Here is a 26,801-nt window from a genome sequence, read left to right on the forward strand (position 1 = left end):
AATACTCTGCTAATATGAGAAGCTGCAAACTGTTAAAATTAATTCATATCCCATATAGCATCAAGGAAGTTTATTCTGAGTACATTTAGGTTACTTTTGTTCTGCTACCATTTTTTGGCAAGATCCAGTTTGGCTTCTCTATTACAAAAAACGTGGACACAGGTGCATTATCCAGTGTAGTATTTGGTTAGAACACGATGATCAAATCACAGAAACAGACCTCCATTTCTCAAATGCTACAATCTCACTTCATATTTTGTTCTACTTAGTCGAAGAAGGGAATAGGTTAAAAGTTAAGGTTATAACTCAGAGTTTCTAGGAGGACCTATACAGTTACAAAACAGAGACCACGTACAAAGTCATTTTAAGATCCAGGGAAAGAGAGAGCCTTACTGCCTCAATTAAAGGAAATACACACCAAAACAGCTTAATAAAGTTACAGCCTACTCTCTTAATTGTTCAAAACACATCTGTCCATTAAATGCAACAAACAATGTCTGTTTTGACTACTCAGCAATCTATACAGAAGTCCTGACACAAATGTCTTGGCTTCATTTGAAATGCATCAGGGTATCACTTAATTTTCCAAACCACAAATCAGTATTAAAACGGAAACTTTTGAGCTACAAAAGCAGAACTCTTCAAATTTTAAATAAGAATATATGGAAATAAATGCACAGGAAATATTTGATATCAGAAAAATAAGTTTCAGAAATTCTTTCACTCTTCCACCTTAAAAGATCTAGCCAAAGTTTGTAATTTATTTATTTATTAAAATTAAATGTAGGTAGATTAAGAGAAACCAATTCATACTTTTAGTGCTAGGTCTATAATGCTATCTTTAGTATAATGAACTTTTAACCTCTTTTTCTTCACTAAGGTAAGCAATTAAAACTTAACCGACACATTAATGGCTCTGTTGAACACTTTTGTATCTTCACACATTTCCAAATCCAATCTATAAAAGACTTATTTGAAAGTTTGCTACTTCATAAATGTTGTAAGAAAGCCAGTGCAATTTGAAGTAATGGAATCCTTTACAGGTTTATTCCTATCAAACACAGAGAGCAATAAAAAGCTGATTACTTAAGCATATTAATTCTGCTATCTAAGGATACACCTCACGTATAAATGCATTAACAGCACTATTCCCAATTTTAACAGGAAATTTTAAACCAAAGCTAGTGGTTCTAATAGAATGCCTTCAAGCTCCTAAGCAACAATGTACTAACATCTCTTTCTTGGTTTTGCTTCCTGTCAGACCCAGGTCCTGTACTAGTTATACCTTAAAATCCCATTTTAATATAATTACCATCCCAAATAAGGGTGTTATTTTTGCGAACTACCCATGTACTATGCTTTCACTAGTTCAACAGTAATCTAAAAAAATTAATTAGGTTCTATTTTTCTTCTTATTTGTGGAGTAAAAATATAATGGAATTAGAAACAAAATATGCTTTCTGTTATAAAATATTCTTACTTGTTTAAACTATTAAACCCTTTTGGGATTGGTCTTCTCATGAAAGGTCAAAATCTTTTTTTCAGAAATGCTGTTTTTTTAGAAATCCATATAACTACTACCCATCCCCATTCCCAGAGAAGGAAACACATAGAGAAGGTTAGATGCACCTTTTCATATTTTATAAGAGTTTTTAAAAAACATATTTTACCTTACTAGAGGTAGGACTTCTAGATTTTCCAGATTCAAAGTCACTTTTTGAGTCTGATTCTGACTTGGAGTCTGAAGAACTTTCTTCTGATGAAACGGACTCTGTATCAGAGGAACCAGATGTGCTGCTTTCTTTGGAGATCCCCTTTGCTTTCCTTTTAATGTTCTCTGAATCACTACATATTGAAAAAAAATGTTAAGAGACATGTAAAACCTCCAAAGGTATCTGCTTAGGCAATATCCTAAGCTAACATTTCAAAGTTTTATTAAATGAGTTTTAAGCCAGTATTTTTTTCACAATAAAAAACTCAGCTAAGATGGCAGAAGTAAGTAGCTTATTTAAGGGTACACAAAATTATTCTATCACATTACATAATAAATCATCACCTACAATCTAATCCAGTGAAACAGCCAAACAAAAACATGTACATTTTAAATATTAAAAGCATTATTTGCCTGAAATGAAGTTGTGACATTTCTGAAAGAAGTGCAGACTCTCTTTTGTATAAAGAAACTTTCAGACTATTCTACCTATGATTAACAGAATCTTTATGGGTTATGTTTTTTTGCAAAGTAATATTGCTTTAAAAAAACAAAACAAAATAAAACTCAATGCACTGAATTTATTCCTTCATTAATTCTTCTAAATCAATCCACCTAGAAATAAGATCTATAATATATTCAAATATTTCAACTCATTGAAGAGTTTGTACAGAAGAGCCACTACATTCTGAAATCTTTGGTCACACTGAGTTACCTTACAACTAATGGACTTTGGAGACACTATTCTTTACACAGTGAAGTTCTGTTCACTCTGGCAATGTTGCCTTATGTTGCTCTGTGCTAACAGCTACCAAGTATTATTAAAATCTGCCTTGTTTGCCTCTAATAATAATTACTACCCTTTTTTCCTCAGGGGGAGTTACTATCTGGAAATATTGCAGGAAATGAAAACTGTTTTCTAACAGTTATCATGGAACAGATAAATTAGTATCACATATAGAAAGAAAATCTCTCTTCTTAGATCTGCAGGCAACTATTTTATAATTCCAAATCAGGTGTTTCATACAGTACATGATTCAGCTTCCTCTCCAAGACAATAAATTGGTTACTAAAGTGCTTGAAGGGTAACAAGGTCAACAATAATTAAACAAATCCAGATCACTCAACTACTAAGAGTCCCTTTGGACTCAAATTAAGTTGTTATACATTTTTGCTTAGCTGTAGGTGCTGTACAAAAGAATGTACTATGCTGCATTACTGTCTGAGATAGCAATGTTTTTATAAGGGAAAAATACCGACAAGGAGAACTGAAAAATCTAATATGACAGAAAGGAAAACAGGGCAACGCCTTCCTCTTCCCAAAGACTTCCCAGACTGAATTGCCTAAATCAAATTTAATCAACATTATTAAAAATAAATATTAATATTTAAGCCATGCTAATAATGCCTATCCATGTAACTGAAGTTGAAATCAACCCCCCAAATTTTAATCAAAAGCGTTTTTTTTCTCCAAGAGTATCAAACTTGAACCTTGCAAAGCTAAAAATGAAACAAGAGTACACTTCACAAAAACAGTCTAATGTAGCATACCTGATTGTTAAAATCCTGGTGAAAAATACGTACTATCAAAATTACATTTCAATATGACAGCATTTAAAAACTTCTTTGAGGCCAATGAGCTAGACATAAAAATTCACTAGTGTATACTGTTTAAAGATTCTTCTTCATGATGTGTAACACAGGTACTGACAAAATTATCTACATTTCCTTAATTACCATTGAATAGAAGCTGTAGTTGCATCAACAAATAAGTTGTTGTGAACCCATTATATAAATGAAGTAAGTTGTTTTTCAACAATTTAGCTTATCTTTAAAACTGTATTTGAAGATTAAAAATGTTACTTTATTGTACATCAGCCAGTTTTGATGGGTAATCATTGTTTACCTTACTGCTTAAAATTTCAGATGTTATTCTAATGAAAAGAATTTACTGGTAACTAGCTTTTTAACTTTGCGATGATGAAAAGCCTGTATTAATTTAACCTACAGATTTCATTTGTTCTGAACAGGAAAAACAATATAAATCACTTTTAAAATCATTAAATCCTGACTTAAATTAATAAAGTCATAATTAGGGCATTATGCTGTGTTTGTTATGGAAGTGGCAAGGCGAGCGGCTTTAATTACTGTCTGTAATAAAAGGAGCAGAGTGCGTACTGCGCCCCAATCAGCGCTGTCAGCCACGACTGAGCTGAGCTGCAAACTCATCAAGTGAGCTGGCAGCAGACTACAGAGTAAAGGGCGATCATGTCTGCAGAGGCCACTTGCTGACAGCAGTGGAAGAAACAGATTCATACAATCCAAGGTATCAGCCCCAATTACTCAAAATTTTAATGATACTTTAATACATAATAATGCTGTTGATAATGGGCAATCTTAAAAAGCGCTAACACTTAAATATCTTATGACCGTTTCCCTTCACAGCCCTTGCCTCCAATATTTGGATCATAATCTTTTTAATGTAACATTATTTAGAAAAATCAATTGTCTTAGTTACATAACGGCAAAGTGTTGAAGGACTTAATTTTAGCTCTCAGCAAAATTGCTGCAAAAGGTAATTAAGTGTTTCATACAACTGTTTGATCTCTTATTCAGCCTCCCAAGGTTACATCAATTTTCAAAAAGCCACCCAAGATTTTACTGAAGTCAGAAATTAATTCCAAACATAAGAATAGTCTGATTAATGAAAATATGTACCCAGCTCATACACTGAGTATTACTGGCATACACTGATGTTAATGGCATACACCGAGACAGAAGACATCACTCTCTGACCAATACACCCCCAAAAAGCCTAATTAAAAGCTTAGCAGTCTGTTTACAGGAAGAGTGCTTCAAAAGCTAGTACCACAAAAAAATAAAACCATACAAATGTATACCTACCTTTCATCAGCAGCTCTAGATGTTTTCTTTGCAGCACTTTCTTTGCTCTCTGATTCAGTGTCACTAGATGCTTCACTGGAAGAACTTCCACTACTGTCATCACTGCTGCCTTCCTCCTTATCTTCCTTCTCACTTTCACTCCCAGACTCGCTCTCTGAAATAAAAATAACCCTTATTTTTTTTTTTTTTCCTAAATATCTTACATAATTAGTATTTTAGGAATCCAAGTTTGTTTAAAATAAAAAATGTTTCGGTATTTTAAGATCCAGTTGCAATATTTAGCATTATTTACCCTGTGTTAAAAGCAGGGAAGAAATAACTTCCCCCTAATGTTTACAAAATTTTGTTGGTTAAAGACCTGTCCCTTCAGCCTACAATATTACACTTTATCAAATTATAAAGTCCAGTAATAAATTAATTGCATGTGCATTCTTCAAAATTACATAACCCTATCAGGAGTTGGAGGTGACCTCAAAATCTCTAATCTATATGTTCAGTTAACTGCAAGATTATCTTTCCAACCAATGGCTTAATTAAATAATCTGTTCTTGAATACTGATAGTGATGATAATTTAATCACTGATTTAAACAAATTATTCATCCTCTAATTAATCGTATAGTTACCAAATATCCAAATATCTGAAGTGAATATATTCAAAAGCACCTTTGCTCACTGCACTAGACAGGCAGCTGCCAGTCACATTCTCTATCATCACCCCCACTTATCAATGCTATAAAACATGCTATAAAAATAGTATTTCATTAAAAATCCACTCCAAAACACATTCAAGACTTACCGTTCCCAACAACCAAGCATATGGGCTCTCTTTCCACAAAACATTAGCTGCCCTGGGTTTTAGTTGGAGTTACAAACTCTCATTACTCTTACTAGATGCAAAGGAGGATGAAAACAGCATAGCAACTTTTTTAACTCAGCAACAAAGCAAAGTCTAAATCATTTAATAAACATACAAGCCATATCTGCAAAATTAGCAGTTATCGCACAGTTACAATGAATGTAAAGTCTTCCATGATTCCCTGATTTTATACACAGGTCTGGCTTTTTTTTTTTTTCCCTTTTAATTTCTTCCAGTTCTTTTTAAGTAGTGGCCTGTTCTGAAGACACAATTCTCCAGGCAGCACAGATTCAAGTTGCTTTGCAAATGCCCACCTGATGAACTGGTACTGGCAGATTCATCTTCCTCCTCTTCTGATTCAGAGTAGAACTTTTCAGCAGGTTTCTCTTTCTTCGTCTTACCTAGAATTCCAGTCCATTCCTTTGCCTGTAAATAAATTTCAGCTTAAGTATACTTTTAAAAGCAGCAATACAAAAATATACACATCACATGGTGAAGAAAAACACTCACAGTAGTAGTATTTAGCAGTTTCTAAATAAATCCACTAGGCAAGTCAAGAGAAACTATTAAACTTCTCTTACTTTATACAATTAGAAGAACTAGAAGTTTTGTACATACCTATAAAAGATGATATATCTATTAGAGTGTCTAGAAAAAGATTTACTAAGGCAGATTAAAAGCATCACTAACCATAAATAAATTTCTATGCCAAAAGAACCTGAAGTCTGGCAGTTTTATCTCTAGATCTGGCTGTGTTTAGCCTATGACTAGAATAATGGGTAAATATGGCTAGTCACCACCTTTATCAAGGCAAGATTTAAGGGGAAAACAGATGTGGGCCCAGTAGGCAGCTTAAGTTACAGCAGTATTCCACTTCCTTCGTAATTCTCTAATAAAAATAATTCTTACCACTAAGAGAACACCAGAACACAGCAATACTTTGGCCAGACTTTTTTTCTTTCAACATCCCCCTTTTCCAGTAGAGAAGCAGAAGCAAAACTCAAGCCAGGAAAAAAAGACAAATAGGCAAACAACTGTATCAACAGAGTGATACAGGTCTGCTTCAGTGACTGCTCGGGTCTAGAACAAGATGAACTTTTGAAAAAGCTCTAACAGTGACCTGCAAGGGTGTATGGCTCTAAAGACACACTGGCTTTCTCTTAAGACAGCAAAAGCTGTTAAAATTGTGTAATGCTCCACCCAGCAACTGATATTCAAAAAGTCAATATTCTTTTGGATATGAACGACAATTTAATTGTGGATTGCAGCTTAAAAAATAAGCTTCGCTCACATAAATTGTGTGGGCACATGCAGTATTAGAGGGATCATAAAATTAACGACAATGAGACACTCTCCAAAGAAAATACTTGCAAAAAAAAAAAAGGGGGTGGGGAAAGGATTTTCATGTTTGTTTTGAGGTTTAAATGGTTGGTGGGAAATGTTTTCTATTACGTTGTAGATGGATGTTACTCTATTTGATCCGTTTCCTGTTGTTGTTTTTATGGACAAAGGCACCTCTACACATTCTTTCCTACCAATCCTGTCAATTATAATACCTCACTTGACCTGATTGCCTTCAGATTCTCCCCATAAAAGCTTTCACAAGTTTGTACACAAATACCTCTTTTTGTGAAATGTATACAGGCAGATGTCATACTGAAATGCTTGTTCTACCACAATGCTGTTCACTGACTTCTACAAGTCATATCTATTTTTTAGAATTTTCCCTACCTATGCTATGCCTAACATCTTGCAGGCAAATTAATTCATGTGCATTTTACTGTAGAAGCTGGCTCACAACAAGGACCATATGCTCTTCTGGGTCTGCCTGCTACAACAGCATACTTCCGAGAGCACCACGAGCACACTACTTTCCAATACATTTATATTTCTGTTACTGTACTAGCTTTCACTGACATTTAGTAGGACTCTGGTAACTGACGTATAAATCACAAATCCGGTATCAGAATATGACTTTGTCTCAGAGTTTGCAATCCAGTAACAAAAAGCTACTGGCAGTAGAAGACCAGCCCTGTAAGGTCAACAACCGACTAGTGCACTAATAGATGACATTTTCCTATTACAAACTTGCCTAATTCTCTCCAGATGATCTTAAATATAAACCTTTGTCTTTTCCAAACTTTACACTTTGAAACATACATAATACTTCCACCTGCCACTGCCTTTTTTTTCTATTACTTGTTTTTTTCTATTTAGACTTGGATTTGTACATGAACAAACCTCCGCTCACCTCCTACTTTGGCAGTCCAGCTACACTCATCACTAACAGCAAATAACATACTGCAGCAAAGCAAATATAAGACATATGAAATCAAAAGTAAGAAGAAAGGGAAAAAGGCTCATTTAATCCATGAGTGAAACAGAAGTGGCCTACAGCTGAACCACCTCTCTCATTGTGAAAAGAGCAGCCATCACGCAGGTTTCCAAGCTGAAATAAGCAACAGGGATGTTCACATGCATCAACGTTTTTCAGTACAGCATACACATACTATTTAAATATTTGTAATTTAGGCTAATATTCTATATTGACAAGTGTATCCAGCCAAGTTACTTTTAATGATGCTGACATACCGACTCGGCTACATCGACATTTCGGACAGAGGGGTCAGGTGCCACCTCTGGCCAATCGGACAGCTCCAGGTAGCCAGTGGCTCGGCTGTTCAGCGTGTGAGACAAGGTGCCAAGCTGGAAATGATCCCGATCTATTAAAAAAGAGGGGGGATGGAAGAGATACACAAACACCATGAACTCTACCACAAAGAGCAATCTTAATCAGGGCTAAAGGTAATTGCCATTATATTACCTCAAATGTCATGGAATAAATATAAACTAGGAAGCTCTTCATAGGTCAAAAAACTGATTTCAGTCCATAGATTACAATAATCTCCCCCATAATGGTCAATAAAAAAGCTAATCAGTCAGTGTGTTTAGAGGTGTTGCTCTGAAATGTAGCTTCTCTAAAAATTACTTTACTGTGAATATTAAGAATGACAGCACAGTTAAACAATCCATATACATGTCTTGGCACAAACACATCCAGAATTTTAATAGTTTTTCTTCAAAATGGAGCTCCTTTAAGAGCTTCCAAACTGGGACTAAGTAAGTATGAAAATTAAAATTGCGAATAGTCACAATAACAGAGCATTTTTAATTAAGATAACCTGATAACCTTTTAATTTGAGAAGACAGACAATAGTCCTTACTTGTAAAAAGACATGGAAAATGCACAGAGAAAATTATGACTTCAGAGAAAAATAATAAAAACCTAATCTATTGAGATTCAATATTGAGATTCATAAAACATTTGCAACACTCGCATTAACAATCTTCTATTAAAGTCCAGATAAAAGACTAGAGCTATTTTCCTAAATAGAAGAATAGTTTTCCTCAAAAGACACACCTTCTGCTATTTAAATCAAATTTAAAATCCACATGAATAGAAAAGGATCAGTTAGCCAGGATTTACCATCAGAGAAATGCACTGTGTTTGAACCATGCAAACCTTGCTTGTTCAAAAGCAAGTAGCAGGGTGAGTATCCTTGCATATTAATCATTTGTATTTGCTAAGTGACACAATTTGTGAGCATATTTGAAACAGAATAGGCTGCCACATTCCTTTATGCAATGAACATTTACCAAATGATTTTGGCAGTTATACCTTTAAAAGGAGACTCAAGCAATGGGGCAGGTTTCTGTGCCAGAAAAATTTTTTTGGCATATTTGCTTAAAGCTCCACTCTTCTCATTCGGAACAATAAGCTGCCTAATAAATCTTGTACGGTCTCTGATGTCGTAGCTTTGATCATACTTGCCGAGATTTAATACATACTGGGTAAGCAATTTTGTCTGTAGAAAAAAACAGGACAAGAACAGAATACAAGTTATTTATGATTATTGATAACTCTGGATAAACATATTTAAAGAGGTAATAAAAATGAATGGTTATGTCAAACAAATGTTGTTCCACAGGGAATATGCATTTCTAAAGCTGCAAATGGAATTCTGAAGCCAAAGCACATGTCCTCTTCTGTATTGGGGAGGTGAATGCTGAGTACTGAGAAGCAGCCATGTGCTAGATTATTAAACTGCTGAAGTGGAAAGAAAGGCATCATTAAAAAAATAATCATATATGGCAAACCCGCTGAAGGGTCTACGTGAGGATAATGAATGTGGAAATACAACTAAAAACATGGCACTCAAAACTTAATCGGAAAAATATGCAGGACATCAAAACATCAGAGGGTATTAGGGGGCTGGCAAACTGCTTCTGCTGAGGTGTGTTTTATGAAGAGATACTGTCCCTGGCATAAGCAGTGTCTGCACTCTGACTGCACTCAGTTACTTTATCCTGAATTATGACCCATTAAAGCAGACACATGAATCACTGAACTGGATTACTGCAAATTATTTGCAGTGCATTTAGCTGTTACTTTTTCATAAAAGCAAGCTGCTGATGCCCTCTAAAACCCAGGATAAAAGACTTCTTCCATTTTTTTCTTGAAGCTTAAAGCCTCCAGTAATATTGGTCATTTATTTATTTATGTAAGAGAGCAACTTATATTATCACAGCTTTTTACAGCATAATAGGTCTTCCTAATTCGATGTCTGAGAATATTAACATGTATTAAATAATTTTAATAACTCAGCTGAATTTTTAAAACTAAAAAAAAAAAGAATATAAAAATATCAGGGACACTTTCCCAGTATCTTAGAAATACTGTAGTGTAACCAGAACAATAGTGCTGAACAGTCTTGTATCCATTATATACATTTGAAAGAAGCCATTTCCTTTATATACAAGTAAACAGGAAAAAGAACAAAAATAATCTACCATCTTAACGAAGTAATTTTTTAATATTTTGACTCAGAATGAATTAATAACACAGGGTTAAAATGTATTGACTTGGAAGATTTCTTTATACAAAGAAACAACTTTGCATAGGTATCTTGTTTATCATGCTATTGTTACAACAATAACACAGTTTCAATCATGCAAGAGGAAAAACATGTAAAAAAATTAATCAGCCCATTTTGTTATGTGAAATTTTCTAACAAAAGTTGAATTTAATAATTTCCACCTTGAGGATGCAAGTTAAAGTTTTTTCTAGAGATGTAAAAATGATTTTTCAGAATATTGATTAACTCCTGTAAGTGAAATACACAGAAAACAAAATATTGTTTTAATTTTAACCATATACAATGCAACATATGCAAGCATTTAACAAAATACCATATGGTACCAAAAATTTGAAGAAATTACATTAGAATAATAGTAAAAGCATCGTTAAAAAAAAAACCCTGTCAGTGAAACACCTTTCGTTTCTTTTTTTTCTCTCTGATACCCAAGGATGGTTCTGTGAAAAGACATTTTTTCCCTCAAGATACTGTCTTAGCTCTGGGAAAGGTAAAACTTCTGCCATATGTATTTCACAGCTTATTGGCAGCTATTTATATATCAGGGTATAAAATTTTAAACAGCTGCATCTGATAGAACATACATAACCTGCATTCATGCAGGACTTATGCTGTTCAATCTAAATGGAATTGGAAGGGAGGGTTCCCAGGTAGCATGAATAAACCTACATCAGGGTACCTCCTACAGCCTTTGCCATCACTTCTCTGTAAAACAAAAAAAAACAAAACTCTTTGCTGTCATGGGAAAAAGCTCAGCAGAATGGATCATAAAGCACAGTGGTCTTTGCTTGTGAATCGCTATAGGGATGGGAGAAGTTGAGGGCCTTACTGCCATGGCGGGCACTTTTTCAGTGAGTATTGATGGAGTTAGATACAGAGTTGGTCCGGAAAGATCGCATTTTCTTTAATGGGATCATTTTCTCCATGATCCTTTCCCCTTTTCCTCCTCCCTTTCTCTCCCCTAAAATCTCTTTTCTGTATTATCCAATACAGATAAAGAACAACACAGGTATATGGAAGAATACTCCATATCTACAATAATTATCCTCGCAAGCATCATATATAGTAGAAATAGTTTTCACGAAAACAGCATGAAAATACTTGGTTTCTTTCTTGTCTTATGGCGATGCAACCAAACAAGGAGCAGAGCTTTCCTACATGGAGGCAGCTAATAGAAACAATTAATTTTAATTAAAAACAAAAAGTAAACTAATGAATACACATCCGTTTTTCCAACAAAGGAATATCCATAAGAAGCTGAAAATTATTTCAGCAAGAATGTTAATTTGACAGAAGATGCACACCATGGCTGCTTCATAGAACAGTAAGACAAAGTATTCTGACATATGATATTATACATCTATTATCATATGTTATCTGGACATGCTCATTATATAGGCATAATATAATTTATCTCCACACTTAGAATCTATCGTTAGTACATTTTGGTTTGGCTAATATGAAAAGTATACTTCAATTCATCCTTCAACAACATTTTAGAGTCTTTTAGTGGCAACAGTCCTATTTAAAAATGTAATGCCTATCCTATATTAATAGGAATTAAGCTTTTGGTAGACCCTCACCTGAAAAATTTTATCATATATGTATGACCAACAGGTGAGGCTCTACAATGGGAGAAAAAACAACTAACTATCCACTCTTCAATATCACTGGCTTGCAGTAACTTGATTCTTCAGATACATAATATAAGGCAGTTGTGCAGAACCATGTCTGATACATGTTTATACAGTAGGACTACTCAAGGCATCTTCTGGTGGGACTCCTGTGTTACACAACAGAAACACATCAAAATCACTTTATTCTTCCTGCTATATGCAAGAAACAGCTAAGGCAATTAGATTATACATTTTCTACATAACTCGTTCTCTTATATGAGCCCCATTTAGACAGCTATCTAGCATATGCACAAGAATTTTTGTGTGTCTGAGTGATGAAAAAAGGAAGCAAGTTTACCAAACAACAGAGACAATGAGAGGAAAGCCTGTTCTTATTACATATTCATCCAGGTAGGATTGAACCTGAAATTCTTCCTTAAATTATAAACAGCTCCAACCTGACCCTCTCGCCCTGTACTCGGCACTGGTGAGGCCACATCTCGAACTCTGTGTTCAGTTTTGGGCCCCTCACTACAAGAAAGACATTAAGGTGCTGGAGAGAGTTCAGAGAAGGGCAATGCAGCTGGTGAAGCGGCCTGGAGCACAAGTCTGATGAGGAGCAGCAGAGGGAACTGGGGCTGTTCAGCCTGGAGAAAAGGTGGCTGAGGGGAGACCTTATCGCTGTCTGCAACTACCTGAAAGGTGTTGGTCTCTTCTCCCAAGTAGCAAGTGATAGCATGAGAGGAAATGGCCTCAAGTTGCGTCAGGGGAGGTTTAGATTGGATATCAGAAAATATTTTTTCATGGAAAGGGTTGTCAGGCATTGGAACATGCTGCCCAGGGAAGTGCTGGAGACACCGTCCCTGGAGGTGTTTAAAAGATTCACTGATGAGGTTCTTAAGGGCATGGTTTAGTGCCAGAGTTAGGTTAATGGTTAGACTTGATGATCTTGAGGGTCTCTTCCAACCAAAATGGTTCTGTGATTCTATGAAAATTCATGGGGTGATCACAGGTCTTAAAGGATGTTGGTAATTCTTATAAAAGATCCTGAATCTTAATACGCATTACTGAGAATGTGCTGCATTAAGTGTTTGAACATATACTTAGTAAATTATTAGCCAATAAAATAAGATATTTACAGAAAAGTGAAAAATAACTAAGTGTCTTATTTCCTCCAGAATGTTGTTTTCCAAACAAGACTTAACAGATGAGTTTTACCTACCCTCCCCTCACCTGGGGAAAGAGCTCTTTTTGTCTGTTTGGTTGGCGTTGAGTCACTCTTGGCTATCCTACCACAACTTTTCAATAAAGTGACACTGTGTCTTTGAGATCTTCATAATTCCATTTGCTTTGAATGAAACTAGTAAAGGATTCAAATAAGTATTATGTGGTGGTGTAGGATACGGAGGGAGAAAACATGGGGATAAAGAGAGATGGACAGACTGATCACTGAGCAGTCAAGTGTGTAAGTTTTGCCTTCCAAGTTTGAAAAATTAGACTGAAAAATGGCTGGACATTTAGGAACTCAAGACATTCCAGAGAAAAAAGTTTTAATACTGCATAAAGAAGAGTTACTCCTGGGAATAAGATGTAGGTATGAGAAGAGTGTTGCTACCTCCTAAAGGCAAAAGCATCATATTCTAGTTTGGAAGGAGCTCTGACTCATGCCAGGTCAAACACCTACTCTGTTTAATTTTGTATATGAATAGCTTGACCACTTGAGACGACAACTTACTTCTCAACCTAAAACTAAGGGAGGAAAACACCCTTTGACAAAATGCATAACTTAGTAGATATCTCGGGAGATGTTTTTTTCTGCTTTATCATAACTATCATATTTTAGTAAAGGGTTATGCAATACTTACAATGACAGTTTATAATGTATTAAGATGTGAAACTGGAAGAAGAGAACCACAGAAATCACTGTCTCCTTGTAGGCAATGGATTTTTGGTCAAGTATGGTGTGGAAAAATTAGTCCAATATTAGAAAAACCATATGGAAAATTAGTAAATATCATGTAACAGTCCAAAAGGAGACACTACAGATAATTAAACAAAACTTTCCTTAGCTCAATCAGCATTTCCATTAAGATGAGCACTGACAGAAAGAAGTCACCTTTTGTTACTGTCCCATAATAGACTGTATAAGCACAGGACAAACATTCATTCTTATCTGAATGCATGGCAAGATAGTTCATCTACCACATGCCCTACAGAATCAAATCTTAGATAGATCAAGCCTACAGTTGGATATAGCTACCAAGGAATGAGAAGGCATCATAGTTGCAAAGGTACAATATCCTGTGCTGTCTAAGTTGTCGTAAAACAATGAGCTCTAGCAGCCCAGGAAGGTGTTTACATGTCAGACAATGTATTTGTCCTACATATGGAAAAGAAAATCTTTGATTTTACAACCTCTTATAGTAGTAATTGGAATTAAGAGTGAAAAATTATTGTTGAGATCCAATATTCCACAGCCAGAGAGTAACAAAGTTCACAGTGCTGTCATTGAGAAGAACGAGGCAGCTGACACCTTTAATAGATATTGTTTTCAGCTGCCTGGAGATCTAAGTTCACCTTTTTGTACTATCTGACCTTTTCAGATTATCTTTATTACTAGAGATGATCAAAACCCACCCTCTTCACAATGTAAAGTGAAATAGTAAGAAATACTGAAAAAGGGAAAGCAGTTACTATCATTGAGATGAGCATTGATGGAAGGACATAATGAGGCCTTTTACTGGCAGCTCCTTCTAGATATCCTGAACAAAAAATGAGCAGCTTCTTGCTCAAATTGGCAGTACTCCCTTGAAAATTCTATATCCTATTGACGTGAATTTAAAAATCCACAATTTCCCCGAGAAAGAAAGAGTCAAAAAAGAGTGATCTCATTGCTACATTTGTATTTACAATCCAGCACATACTCAAAGACTCATGGTTAGATTTAGTCTGTTAGACTTGTTGAAAACTGATGTTCAGCTTTTCTTCATAGAATAATATGGACCAGTTTTGGTTACTTATACAAAAGCAGTCACCACTGGTATCTACAGACTGTATAAAACCTACTCTGACTCTAAATACATACACTTCTGAGCTTAAGCTTACCTGCTTTGAGTTTGTTAAATAGAGTTTCGTGCCCAAATTTAAGATCTGTAACTTCACAAGATCGTCTTCATTGGTGAAGGTCTTGGCTGTCTTTCTCAAGACATCAGGTGCGATCTTCGGAACTCGTTCACAATATTCACCGATAAGCCAGAGAATACTGGCTCTGGCTACCGGAACCTGAGAAAACATTGCGTACTTTAAGTTAACATATTCACAAAGAGTATTATATTTGCCTGCATGTACGTGTATGTGTTCAGTAACAAGTTAAACAAAATATTGTTTAAAGACAACTGCCATGCAAGAAATACAGACACAAATTAAATGCTGTTCAATACAGCCACTGTGATAGACTGCGTATTAGTACAAATGTAAGATCCAGATCCTGCCCCAAAACCCATGGGTTATGAGTTGACAAGACAGAGCAGGAATGGACACACAGCCACAGCTGTTCATGTTAACAGCACAGGCTGGTGGCAGCTGGGAAGAGAATCCAAGCCTTCGAGGTGTGGGTGGGCATTCTTGCCACCAGGATACACTGAACACCATGTTGAAAGAAAACAATGCTTTTTATTACTATATTCATATAGAAATAGTTCCAAACAATACAGTTTCCCCAAATCCTGCCTATCTAATTTAAAAGCACAAGAATTTATTTAAGACTATTGCTATCTTTCCTTCATTTTATTTAAAATTTTATGACAGTAAGACTCACACTTCTGCAAACGCCCAAGCTGAACACAGGATTTTGGAGAGACATAAGTTTAAAATTAGGGCTCTCAATTTCTGAATAGGATGTAAACCCTTAACTGGAAAGACTCTGACCAGAAACTTCACACAGGTCTTACTCTTCGGGAGCTACTTGACTGTCTCACTGAAATAACTGGCAGTAGCAGTTTTAAGATGAACTCTTAGTGTATGGCACTGACTTCAGAAGCACAGTACTGTCACAGATGGAGGGGAAGCAAAATGGAAAAGCAAGAAGGAAAGCTCATGCTACATGCAGGGTTTCGCTAGAAATAGTTAGGAGTTAAATGAAGTAATATACACACACTCTTCTCAACAGTGAGCAAGCCTACATTACTTGGTGGTCAAATTAAAGATAGCATCTGTGCTACATACATCCCTGAGAACATTGTTTTCCTTCCTCAAGAGGAAGGAAGAAAGCAGGCAATGAGAAAATTCTTCTAGGCAGAAGGATGTCTTACATAGCATCTATAGACTGTGGTGCTCTTCCATGATATACAGACTCTTGTTCAATAGATATTGAAACATTAGGGAAAAACATAACTGTTCTGGTCCTGTCAAATGACTGACCGTAGCTTAGAAAAAAATAATGCTTCCAACTGTAACTGCAATTCCAGCTAATGTTGCTGCTTTTTTCTAAAAAGTAAACAACATTTGTACTAACACTTTCCATCACTCCCTATACTTCACAATGATCTTTTTTAACAAGCTTACACTTAAGCCAGCTTCAGTTCTGCCTTAGGTAAGATTCACAGGAGACACAAGCTTAAGAAATTCAGCATTGTGGTTCTCAATGCACTAATTCTTAGCCACTTTTATGTATGTTTTAATTACTTTTCCAGCATATTTCAGTTATTCCTGTATGAATATCTATTTCTCAGAATTACAAGGGGAACCAACTATTAAGTATCCTACTCTGCATACATATGAAATTTGAAAGTACAAATTCAAGTAAACTACCAAGGTTCAGAATAGCAGTTCCCAAACAATGATCCACAGTCCCTAATACATGGCCCACTAAGACATACTAAGGAAATACTAATTATGATAGCAATAAATTTTCATTATTAAACACGTTTTACTGTTCCAAAAAGTTTGTGAACTGCTTTGATTAAAGTCAACCTGACAATATTTGCCTCTGTACTTCACACTGTTGCAAATTAAAAAAAGACAAAAAAACAAAAAACCAACCACGACTGTCATGAGGAAAACAGAGGGCATTCTCTGCTGAAAAAGAAAACAACCAGATCATGGAAAGACAGGATGTAGGAGCTCAACAACACAACAAAAAAGCCCCCTCAAGAGACAAATATCAATTCTAAACATGGAAATTATATTTAAGGTAGAGGTAATATAATGTATTGAGAGTATTATAACACAGTGATTTAACATACATAAATATATGTAAATACTGATTGGGACAGAGATGATTCTTTTTTTGTGCATTGACGAAAAAATTCAAATGGTCTTGGAACTTACAGTGTGAGAGGGGAACAAGCTACTGAACAACTGCTAAATATAAAAACTTTAAATGCAGTCCGAACATGTTCGCCTGCAAAACGGTAAGACTGATGCCATTACTATACACTGATTTCAGAAGGGAAAGAGGTTATTTCTAATGTTCCAAAGGTTACACTGCATTAAGACCTCACTCCCAATCTATTATTTTAAATTGGGCTAAAGAATAGTAATTGAGTGGTACATTAAATTTTCCAGCATTGGAGCAGTTCAAGTTGCCTGCTGTACAGATAGATACCTCTAAATAAGAATATATAGGCAACTTCAGATTTCAGTTATGCTAGATTTATTTTTCTAAAATATTTCATTACAGACTTGTTAAAAGAGATCACCAAGTACCACAGTTTGGGCAGCAGTGTATTAGAAACATTCCTTTTCCTATTATTGTCTTTTCATAAAGCAAAAATAGCATACAGAGCAGACCAATTTCAGTAACAGCATTAATTATGAAAGACAAACATCAGTACTGCACTGTTCCTAGTCAAACCCCGGACTACACTTTAAAACCACAATTAAATACACTTAAATATATTTAAACAGTGTGCATTTAAGCACAGCGTTTTACTCCTTAAAGTTTTTTCCCAGTTTGTTAAATCTAATTGTTAGTGTAATAAGCTAGTTTTAGAATGTAAAATAAATTGACTAAACAAGGACTAATTTGAAAAGTAGTTACAACAGAGGACAGATGAAATCTCTCATGAGACTCTGCCTTTTAACCAGATAGTTAACTTACTATGTAAATACTGTATATATTAAATACAATTTTGTGCAACAAGAATCAGTATCAATTAGATACTTTTTGAATCAAACACTGAGTGGAAGCCATTTTAACGAACAGTGTATGTCAAACTGATGAACCCAATGTTTCTGTGTCACTGAATTCATCTGGGGTCAAAATCACACAATATTTTCAGACTTCTTTTTCCCTGTTTAAGTCTTCCAGTCCTCAGCCATGTAATATCAAGTGCATGATCCTGCAGCCGTTGTTTCCCGGGCATTCAAAACAGCAAACAAGAAATGAAGCTGCTTCTAGACCTTCGCTGCCTTTTCCAGTATAGCTTAAGTAGGGACCTTGAATTGACAAAAATGCAGGAAATAATACTTTAATTATTCAGCCCTGCTCTGCATTATCCTCAAAGGCAAACAGGATTGTAAATTACTTTGCCTGATGTTTTATTCCATATGCCCTGAGCAAGTGGTTAAGTGCACTTTTTAAGCCTTAGTACCAGAAGTCAGTATCTACTGACATTTTAACCCATTACTTGTCTGGAGGAAAATAAAGAAACAGTCCAAAAATAAAAACCAGCCAGACCCTCTCCCCTCAAAGCAAGACTCTGATTACTTGCAGCAGTTAGAGAGAGATATAAAGATTCCAGAGATGACTGTAAGAAGCACAATTCAAAAACTATTGTAGTTCATCTCTAACCTCATTATACAACATACTTGGCTTAAGTACAAAAGTGGCCATTCTAGTTATGCACATTTGTGACAAAATAAGGAGATATTCAAATTGCAAATGAGACCTAATTCTCTGCATCCAGAAGAAAATCTACATAGTTAGCCTTTTTTTTTTTTTAATTTTACTTGGAATCAAAAATGGAAAGAGGGGTGAAATCGACATGAAATATCAGTCTGGCAGCAAGAAAAAAAGGTAAAAGACAAGTGTTAGTTTTTTTCATTTTCAAATGGTAAAGCTTCAAGGACTCTTCCACTATTTCAGCTGCCTTAGTAGCACTATAACAGAAAGTCAAGAGAAAAATCACACCAGAACTACAAGATTCCCATCACCCAGACAAAAAAAAATAACATACAAAAGCAAACGAAGAAAAATGAGCATTCTTTTCCTATATGTAAGAAACAATCAACTAAAGGGCAAACTGAAACGGGCCTAGTTCTAAGCTTTAGTGTAAATAAGAGCCAGCAGTCTAGAAGAGCTCATTAGTTTTTAATTGAACTTCCTAATATCTCTTACAGTTGGTCAGATATATTTAGCTTATTATCCATCCTTTCACTTTCTAAATGGCTTCTGTAGATGAAGAAGACAAAAATTAAGCCAAGATGAAGACAAGAATGAGTAAATTTCACATTGGATGACCTGAAAGAAACTTTGCTACAAAGGATTTCTAGGCACCTCATCACTGACAATCCTGATGTCAGGCTAACACAAGTGAAATTTAGAACATGAGTGAAATACATTCAGGCACCAGCCCAAAAATGTACTCCATCCAGTTTACACCAATTTTGTCTGTTTTAATGGCAAAGTGTTCACCATTTACCTACACTAAATCATGACAGAACAATCAAAATCATACTTTTCCCTTAAGTGCTGTTCTATTTAATTATATTTAATTCTGTTCATGCTTTCAATTGTGTTTTATATAGTACTAAGTTGATTTAAACCCTAAACGCACCAGAGAATTTCTCTGCTCACACTCCCCCACTCTCTATTTACTTTCAAGTTCATTCAAGATCATATCATTCGGCTGTTTCTCCTACATCTAAATGCAAGAGTCCTTTAAAGACAGTGCTACACTCTTGCATAGAGGAACAGGGTAGGTGCCTTAAATTCAATCCTAAATAAAAAATGAGCCCAGAACAAGTTTACTGAACAGAAGAGGTCAGGAAAAAATAATCTGTGTAAACTATGAATGTACAAAAGTGTGTGTAAATGTATGTATATTGTATATCAATCTAACAAGGGTCAGGAATCCTTGCTTTGTGTCCCTGTGTCACATAGCAGACAAAACCCAAGACAACTGTGTTATGTCAACTCACAACCAATCTTGCCAAATTAAGACCAATGTTTAAAACAGATGTGCAGATCTCAGGAATTCCAGTAATACTTTATTAAATGTTGACATTTCAAACTATATATAATTATATAATCCAAATAACATCTTCCTAAATGTGTAAAAAATATGCTTATCCTTTTCAGAGTGTCTGAATGGGTTGGGGTGTTGGACTAGATAACCTTTATGGGTCCCTTCCAAGCTAAACCATTCTGTGGTTCAGTGAAAGAATACATAACAGGTGCAAGTTACTTCAGGACAATAATAAGGCATTAAAATTATAAATATGAACTTATTCCAAATTTATTCTATAACCTGAAATCATAAACATATTGAAGAAGATATATTTCTGCTAGTTATTATTAAAAAATAGAGGGAAAACTGCAAAACAAGATGTGCAACAATCATCCTGGAGAGCCTAAAGCATCACTATCACTGCTTCCTTCTTGAATCAAAAGCATGATTCATATTAAGATTTTGATTTTTAGTTTACTCCTATGACTACTCTGTTCCACATACTGTTCTACTACTTGCCATTTTCTGATACTCTGTACAACCTCGTTAATGGAGAACATGAGTATGTCGAAGTAGTTCAGGCACTGAAATGTCTTATTTTCCCCCTTATTCACCTTAAAAAAAGGATTTTCTTTTCCAAAACAAAATTCACTGAATTTAAAACTTGGAACATTTACTCGGAAGTAATGATTGTATAAAATAGCTACAAAACTCTTAACTGTTAAACAGAGTACTTGGAAAACTACTGTTTTCTTTTATACCACATATGGAAATAAGATGACAAACTCACTTGGGGAAATCCCAGAAGCTGTGTATAATAAGATCTTACACAATCCATTAGACTGTAATTATCAATCAAAATATTGCACAAATTTTCTGAAAGCACAGGTGATTATTATAAAATAAGTAATACTTATTTGATATGTAGTTACCAAAGGTATCTTACAGCCTCTTTTGATTCTGGATATGAGCAATTCTGTAGAATTATATTTTCTTTACATCAGTCATGAAGTTTGATCACCAGCTCTTTGAGGCCAAAGATATGTTTAATCTGTTTAGGAAGCAAGAACTGAGAAGACTACATTTTCTTTGCCAACTATGGAAAACAGAGGATTCACTAATTTAGAAACTATTTATTGCCCCATCAATAAATGTGTAATTATATGAAACTGAACAGTCCTATTTATATCATCTACAGGAAAATAATTATTGATAAATCAAAATCTGCCACCTTTGGGGATGATGCAATAGGTAGCTAATGGTCTTCAGCCCTACACTATAATTTATGATGGACCACTAAATGTTTTATCAATAACTGGGACTGTGAGGAGAATTTGGGAAGTAAATATTGACATACATAAACATCAATTTAATCTAAGGATAGATAAGAGCCAATAATGTACATTTTACTGTTAAATGCCACAGAATCTTAAATACTCTAAGGACAAAAATGTAACTTCAATAAACATTGCAACACACTCACAGCATTGTGTCTGGTACCATGGAAAGGTCAGGTGACTTGGTTGTAGGGAAAAAGATTTTGAATAAAATTTTCTAAAGTCTTAACCCAGATAAGTAAGGCAACAAGCTGCTTTGCCCTTATTTTCATTTGACCTTATCCATTCCACGTCCTAAACCTGCTGTTCATCTTGACCTAATGGTACTAGCAACTCAACATCTCCAGGGATCTCTTTCAAAATAGCTTCCCAGATCTAAGGCACAAATTGATGTCATCTAATAGCTTCTATTTGCTCTTCCTTAAGATCACGGAAAATGATATTTTATGTCAAAAAAAAAGAAGAAAAAGTTGCATTTCTCTAACATATCTATTTCCATTTATGATACAAATTCAAAGGAGATGGTGTGATTTTTATCAGTCAACAACAAAAATAAGACATTGTGCACAAATACTCACTGTAATGTTATCCAAGAGTTTGGCCATATGCTTAATAATTTCACCATGGTGCGCTGGCTGGGTTTGCAGCAGTTTCTTAATGACAACAACACTTTCAGCAACTACAATTTCTGTTTAAGACAAAACAAATTATTAATTTTAAAGGCATTTATGCAAAAGAAAAAGGCATAAATAATTGATTATAAAAGATGTTATCAGCTTTCAAAATATGCTTTGCACAACTGAATTCTATTTGCTCAGTAACGAAGATGTAAACCACTCTACTAAGTAATACAAGTTCAGCTCCCAGAATCAAGTTATAAGCAGCAAAAAGAGGACAGAAAAATATTCTAAATGTGAAAATATAATCCCATTACATGCTTTTTTTGAAATTGCCTTTTAGTAAAGATGCAGTTCGTATTTTTCCTTTTCAAATTGAGGAACAGCATGAAAAAACATCTGTTTTTCATTGAATTTATGCATATTCATAAGTAATTTGCTGTCTGCATTAAAAATACAAACGTGTTTAATTTTAAAAGAAATGCACAGTGTTAAAAGTAACAGCTCATCCATAAGCAGAGAAATATCTAAACATTTCCTTTGGGCTTTTTCACCTTATAAACAGACTCTCTCAGGTCTGTAACCTAATCTCAAATGAAGCTTCTAAATAGCAAGCTGTTGTAAGGTTTACGCCAAAGTCATGCACCACAGTGCTTAACTAGTGTAACAAGTAACATTCACAGCCTCATCAACTTGTATGAAATGTACAATTTTTGAAGCTGAAAGAAACCACTGGTGCAGAGGTAAGCTTCTATGCAAGAGCAGACTCATGCTGTAAGAAAAGACAAAGAAAAGTCAAACATGGCAAAAGCTGAAACCAAAAGAAAAAGTTCAACATAATTCCAATTCTCACTTCTACTACAAAAAGAGAGTAAGTATTTCTCCTGAGCTATCAATGTTTAAAACAAAGGAAAAGCCCAACTACCATTCGTTAAACACCACAGAGGTTTTCTTAGCTTTAGACAATTAATCTGACACTTGGACCATCCATTCAGCAATTAAGTAAGCTGAAGTTTCAAGAGAATGGGGAAGAGATGTCTAAAGATGTCTAAATTTTGTTTAGCTTTTTTTAATAGCTTTTTTTTTTTTATAGAAAAGCAAACTTCTTTACGGAGAAAGGCTTTTCAAAAGCTCTCAGTACGCCCCATTATGCCATAGGCCTCTGAAATGCTTAAATCTTTTATTGCAACTTTTTGTGCCATCCTTTATTTAACGTGACATCTCAGCCATTTTTCTAGACTAATTTTTTGAAGCAAGGTTAACATATCTACTTCATATATCTCAAGGTCCTGTATAATCCTCCACATCAATTTAATTTAGACTCTGTTTTGTCAGGTATGAAAATAAGAAGACAATTCTCAAAATTTTAAAATTTCAATCTGAAATATTTAAAATGGGGAACAGTTTAATTACAGCCTTCATCACGGAATGTTTTGTGATACTACTTAACACGGAGAAGGGTTAAGCAAAATAAAACTGAATCCAAAAAAACTGAGTGGACATGAAGTCATTATTAAAAACACTTATTGACAATGTAGAAGTGAAAATGGTAAAATGAAGTGCAGTAGATGAAGTGTCACCATAGGAACTATCTTAATGCCATATGTGGCAGCAAATTCAAAGAACTGAACCAGAATTGTAAGCAAGTTAACCAGTATGGTTCCTTTTACATTAGTTTAGATACTAAAAAGGAAAGTACAAAAAAAAGCAAAATTAATTTGTCTTAGAATAGGGATCGAAGAGAGGCTGTCTGAGGCTTGCTTTGTGCACATGAAGAATCCCCAAAATGACAGGTAATACAGGTCACACATTTAAGATCAAAGACAAAAAAAGAAAAAAAAAAAGACAGGTGGCACAATAAAACTGGCATCCTGAATGAGCAGTAGGAAAATCTAAAAATGTAACTGCTAGACGTATCAAAGTGCATACAAGGCAATGATAAATTACTGCAATAATTGAAAAACAGTGTGTAAATTACATCTAGAGGGTCAAAAAGGTAAATTGGATTCTTAAAACAAAGACTAAATATCACAGAAAATCTGATCAGGAATGCTTGAATTACCAATCAAGAAGACTAAAAGAGGTATCAGCAACTTTCACAAGTCACAGTAAAAATCTTAGTATAATGTTCATCGCTAGTTTACTTCAAACAATTTTGAAGCAATATGGAAATGAGTGCTCTGAGAAGGATAATCTCTGAAGACCCTGAAGCATGACAACTTCTCAAAAACCTACAATATATTAAGTCATACAATATTCCATTTTGCCAAATGATGATGTATATAAAATATTCACAATGTAGCAGAAAACAAGTGAATTACAGGCCTCTTCATAATTGAGAGTTTGGCCACATTATAACTGAAACTCATACAAAGACATTAGCAAGAACTGAATTACCAGAGACTATTCAAAAGCTGCATTCTGAAATACTATATTTGATACCATTGATGTTGAGTCAAATGTTTTTACAGTAACTGATACTTGCAGAGTGTGAAACATACAACTGAAGACTAATTTATCCACAATCTATATGTATAATCACTATTTCTAAAAGGAACAAAACTGCATCAGCTGCTTTTGGAAGGAATATACCAACTGAACCTCACAGCAAGCTGGTAAAAGTGATTAAATGCACCCTCAGCACCTTTGCAGACATCACCAAGCTGAGTGATGCAGTTGACACACTTGAGGGATGAGATGCCATCCAGAGGGACCTGGACAAGCTCAAGAAGTGGGCCCATGTGAACATCATGAGGTTCGACAAGGCCAAGTGTCAGGTCTGGCACCTGGGTTGGGGCAACCCCCAGTATCAATACAGGCTGGGGGGTGACGGGATTGAGAGCAGTCCTGTGGAGAAGTATTTTGGGGTAGTGGTGGGTGAAAGACTGGACATGAGATGGCAATGCACACTTGCAGCCCAGAAGGCCAATTCTATCTTGGGCTGCATCAAAAGGAGCAGGACCAGCTGGACAAGGGAGGTGATTCTACCCCTCTGCTAAGACCCCATCTGGAGTCCTGTGTCCAGCTCTGGAGCCCTCAGCATAGGAAAGACATGGACCTGTTGGAGAAGGGCCAGTGGAGGCCACAAAAATGATCATCAGGATGGAACACCTCTCCTGTGAGGACAGGCTGAGAGCTGGGGTTGTTCAGCCCGGAGAAGAGAAGGCTCCAGGGAGACCTCATTGTGTGTGGCCTTTCAGTACTTAAAGGCAGCTTCTAAGAATGATGGGGACAGACTTCGTAGCAGGGCCTGTTGCGACAGGACAAGGGGTGATGGTTTTAAAGTAAAAGAAGGGAGACTCAGACTGGATATAACAAAGACCTTTTTTCTAATGATGAGCGTTGTGGAACACCGGCACAGGTTGCCCAGATGCCTCATCCTCAGAGACATTCAAGGCCTGGTTGGATGGGGCTCTGAGCAACCTGATCTAGTTGTAGATGTCCCTGCTCATTGCACAGGGGTTGAACTTTAAGGGCCCCTTCCAACCCAAAACATTCTATAACTTTGTGATTATTCGGGTTATTAGAAGGCTATGCAAACAGTTAAAACTAAAGTTAAAAGGTAACGACTTGGCAAGTATTCAGACAAGGTAATGACAGGCAAGTATTCAGACAAACATAAATTTTCTGCTTTTCAGAACTGTCTGAAGTCTAAGCTTTTACCTGGTTAATTTTCTCACTCTTATAAAGCTGAAACCACACTAATACATATAAATTGAACACTACAAGGAGTTGGTTTTATTTTATGTCATTCTAACATAATTCCAACAGCTAGGTAGAGGTTACCTGATGTATGAAGAGTTCCACTTATTTTATGACTTGCCTTTCCCTAGCACTGTTCGAATGTGTATAGACTCAAAGGATAAAAATTGGTTCACCTATGCATCCTACAACTGTGTTTACATTCTCTATTAAGCATAACCTGCAACTTTCAACTGAAAATGAAAGTCACTCATCTGAGAAAAACATGCAGGATCTCTAGTATATGTAGTACAGACAGACGAAAAGAGACTTTCTATTATCTCATCTACATCTTACATCTAAAATGACTTTTACATCATCATGGAGCCAACAGCCAGTCGAAATTATCAAGGCCATTGCTGAAAGGAAACACATCAGTCAAATGCCAAATATCACACCAAAGAGCCAAAATAACTTTTTGTACTTCCCTCAGCAGAAGAGGAAGTCTCAGGTCTCAACACGGTTTCCAGAAACAAGGCTCTGGGGAAGCTGAGAACTGCTTTTGAAATTTTCTTTGCATATCTATGAGTTCTTTGTTTAATGTCAAATTTCCCCCACTGAGGGAAGCAAAACATTTGAATCACAGAAGCACATACAGAAACTAGAAAGTTTGATGATGAGACATTCGAAGAGCTCCATGAACAGTTATCTCAGCTGGACCCAAGTGACTCCTGAATAAACTGTTTAGTGTAACTACACTCTGCTCCTCAGCACCCAAGATCCAGAATGATTAATGCCACAGTTCCTGTGCTGGGGTATCTTGCCTCTTGGGTTGTACCTACATTAAAAGCCTTTCCACAACAAGAGCACAGAATTAGAAGGTGGTTTGCCACAAGCTCATTCTTCAAGATTCTATTTTGATCTGGTAGAATTAATTTGGTCACCTCTCTTCCACGCTCAAGTGAATTTCCCA

The 26,801-nt window shown here is 35.5% G+C and overlaps 1 protein-coding gene across 4 annotated transcripts in view; it reads right to left on the reverse strand.

Annotated features, from left to right (window-relative positions):
- AP3B1 (adaptor related protein complex 3 subunit beta 1) overlaps positions 1-26,801 on the reverse strand; it is a 154,008-nt gene that overhangs the window by 56,666 nt on the left and 70,541 nt on the right. For all 4 annotated transcript variants that reach the window (XR_002417582.2, XM_021292178.2, XM_005505942.3 and 1 more), the window contains exons 14-20: positions 22,109-22,218; positions 15,128-15,304; positions 9,152-9,338; positions 8,065-8,195; positions 5,787-5,898; positions 4,616-4,769; positions 1,671-1,845 (exon numbers count right to left, since the gene is read on the reverse strand). Coding sequence is in view for 3 of the 4 variants with exons in the window: in XM_021292178.2 (XP_021147853.2) it covers positions 1,671-1,845; positions 4,616-4,769; positions 5,787-5,898; positions 8,065-8,195; positions 9,152-9,338; positions 15,128-15,304; positions 22,109-22,218 (1,046 nt within the window). In the remaining variant the exon portion in view is untranslated. The remainder of the gene's footprint in view (positions 1-1,670; positions 1,846-4,615; positions 4,770-5,786; positions 5,899-8,064; positions 8,196-9,151; positions 9,339-15,127; positions 15,305-22,108; positions 22,219-26,801) is intronic.

This window comes from Columba livia, chromosome Z, assembly GCF_036013475.1.
Source record: "Columba livia isolate bColLiv1 breed racing homer chromosome Z, bColLiv1.pat.W.v2, whole genome shotgun sequence".
In the NCBI taxonomy this organism is placed as follows: Eukaryota; Metazoa; Chordata; class Aves; order Columbiformes; family Columbidae; genus Columba; species Columba livia.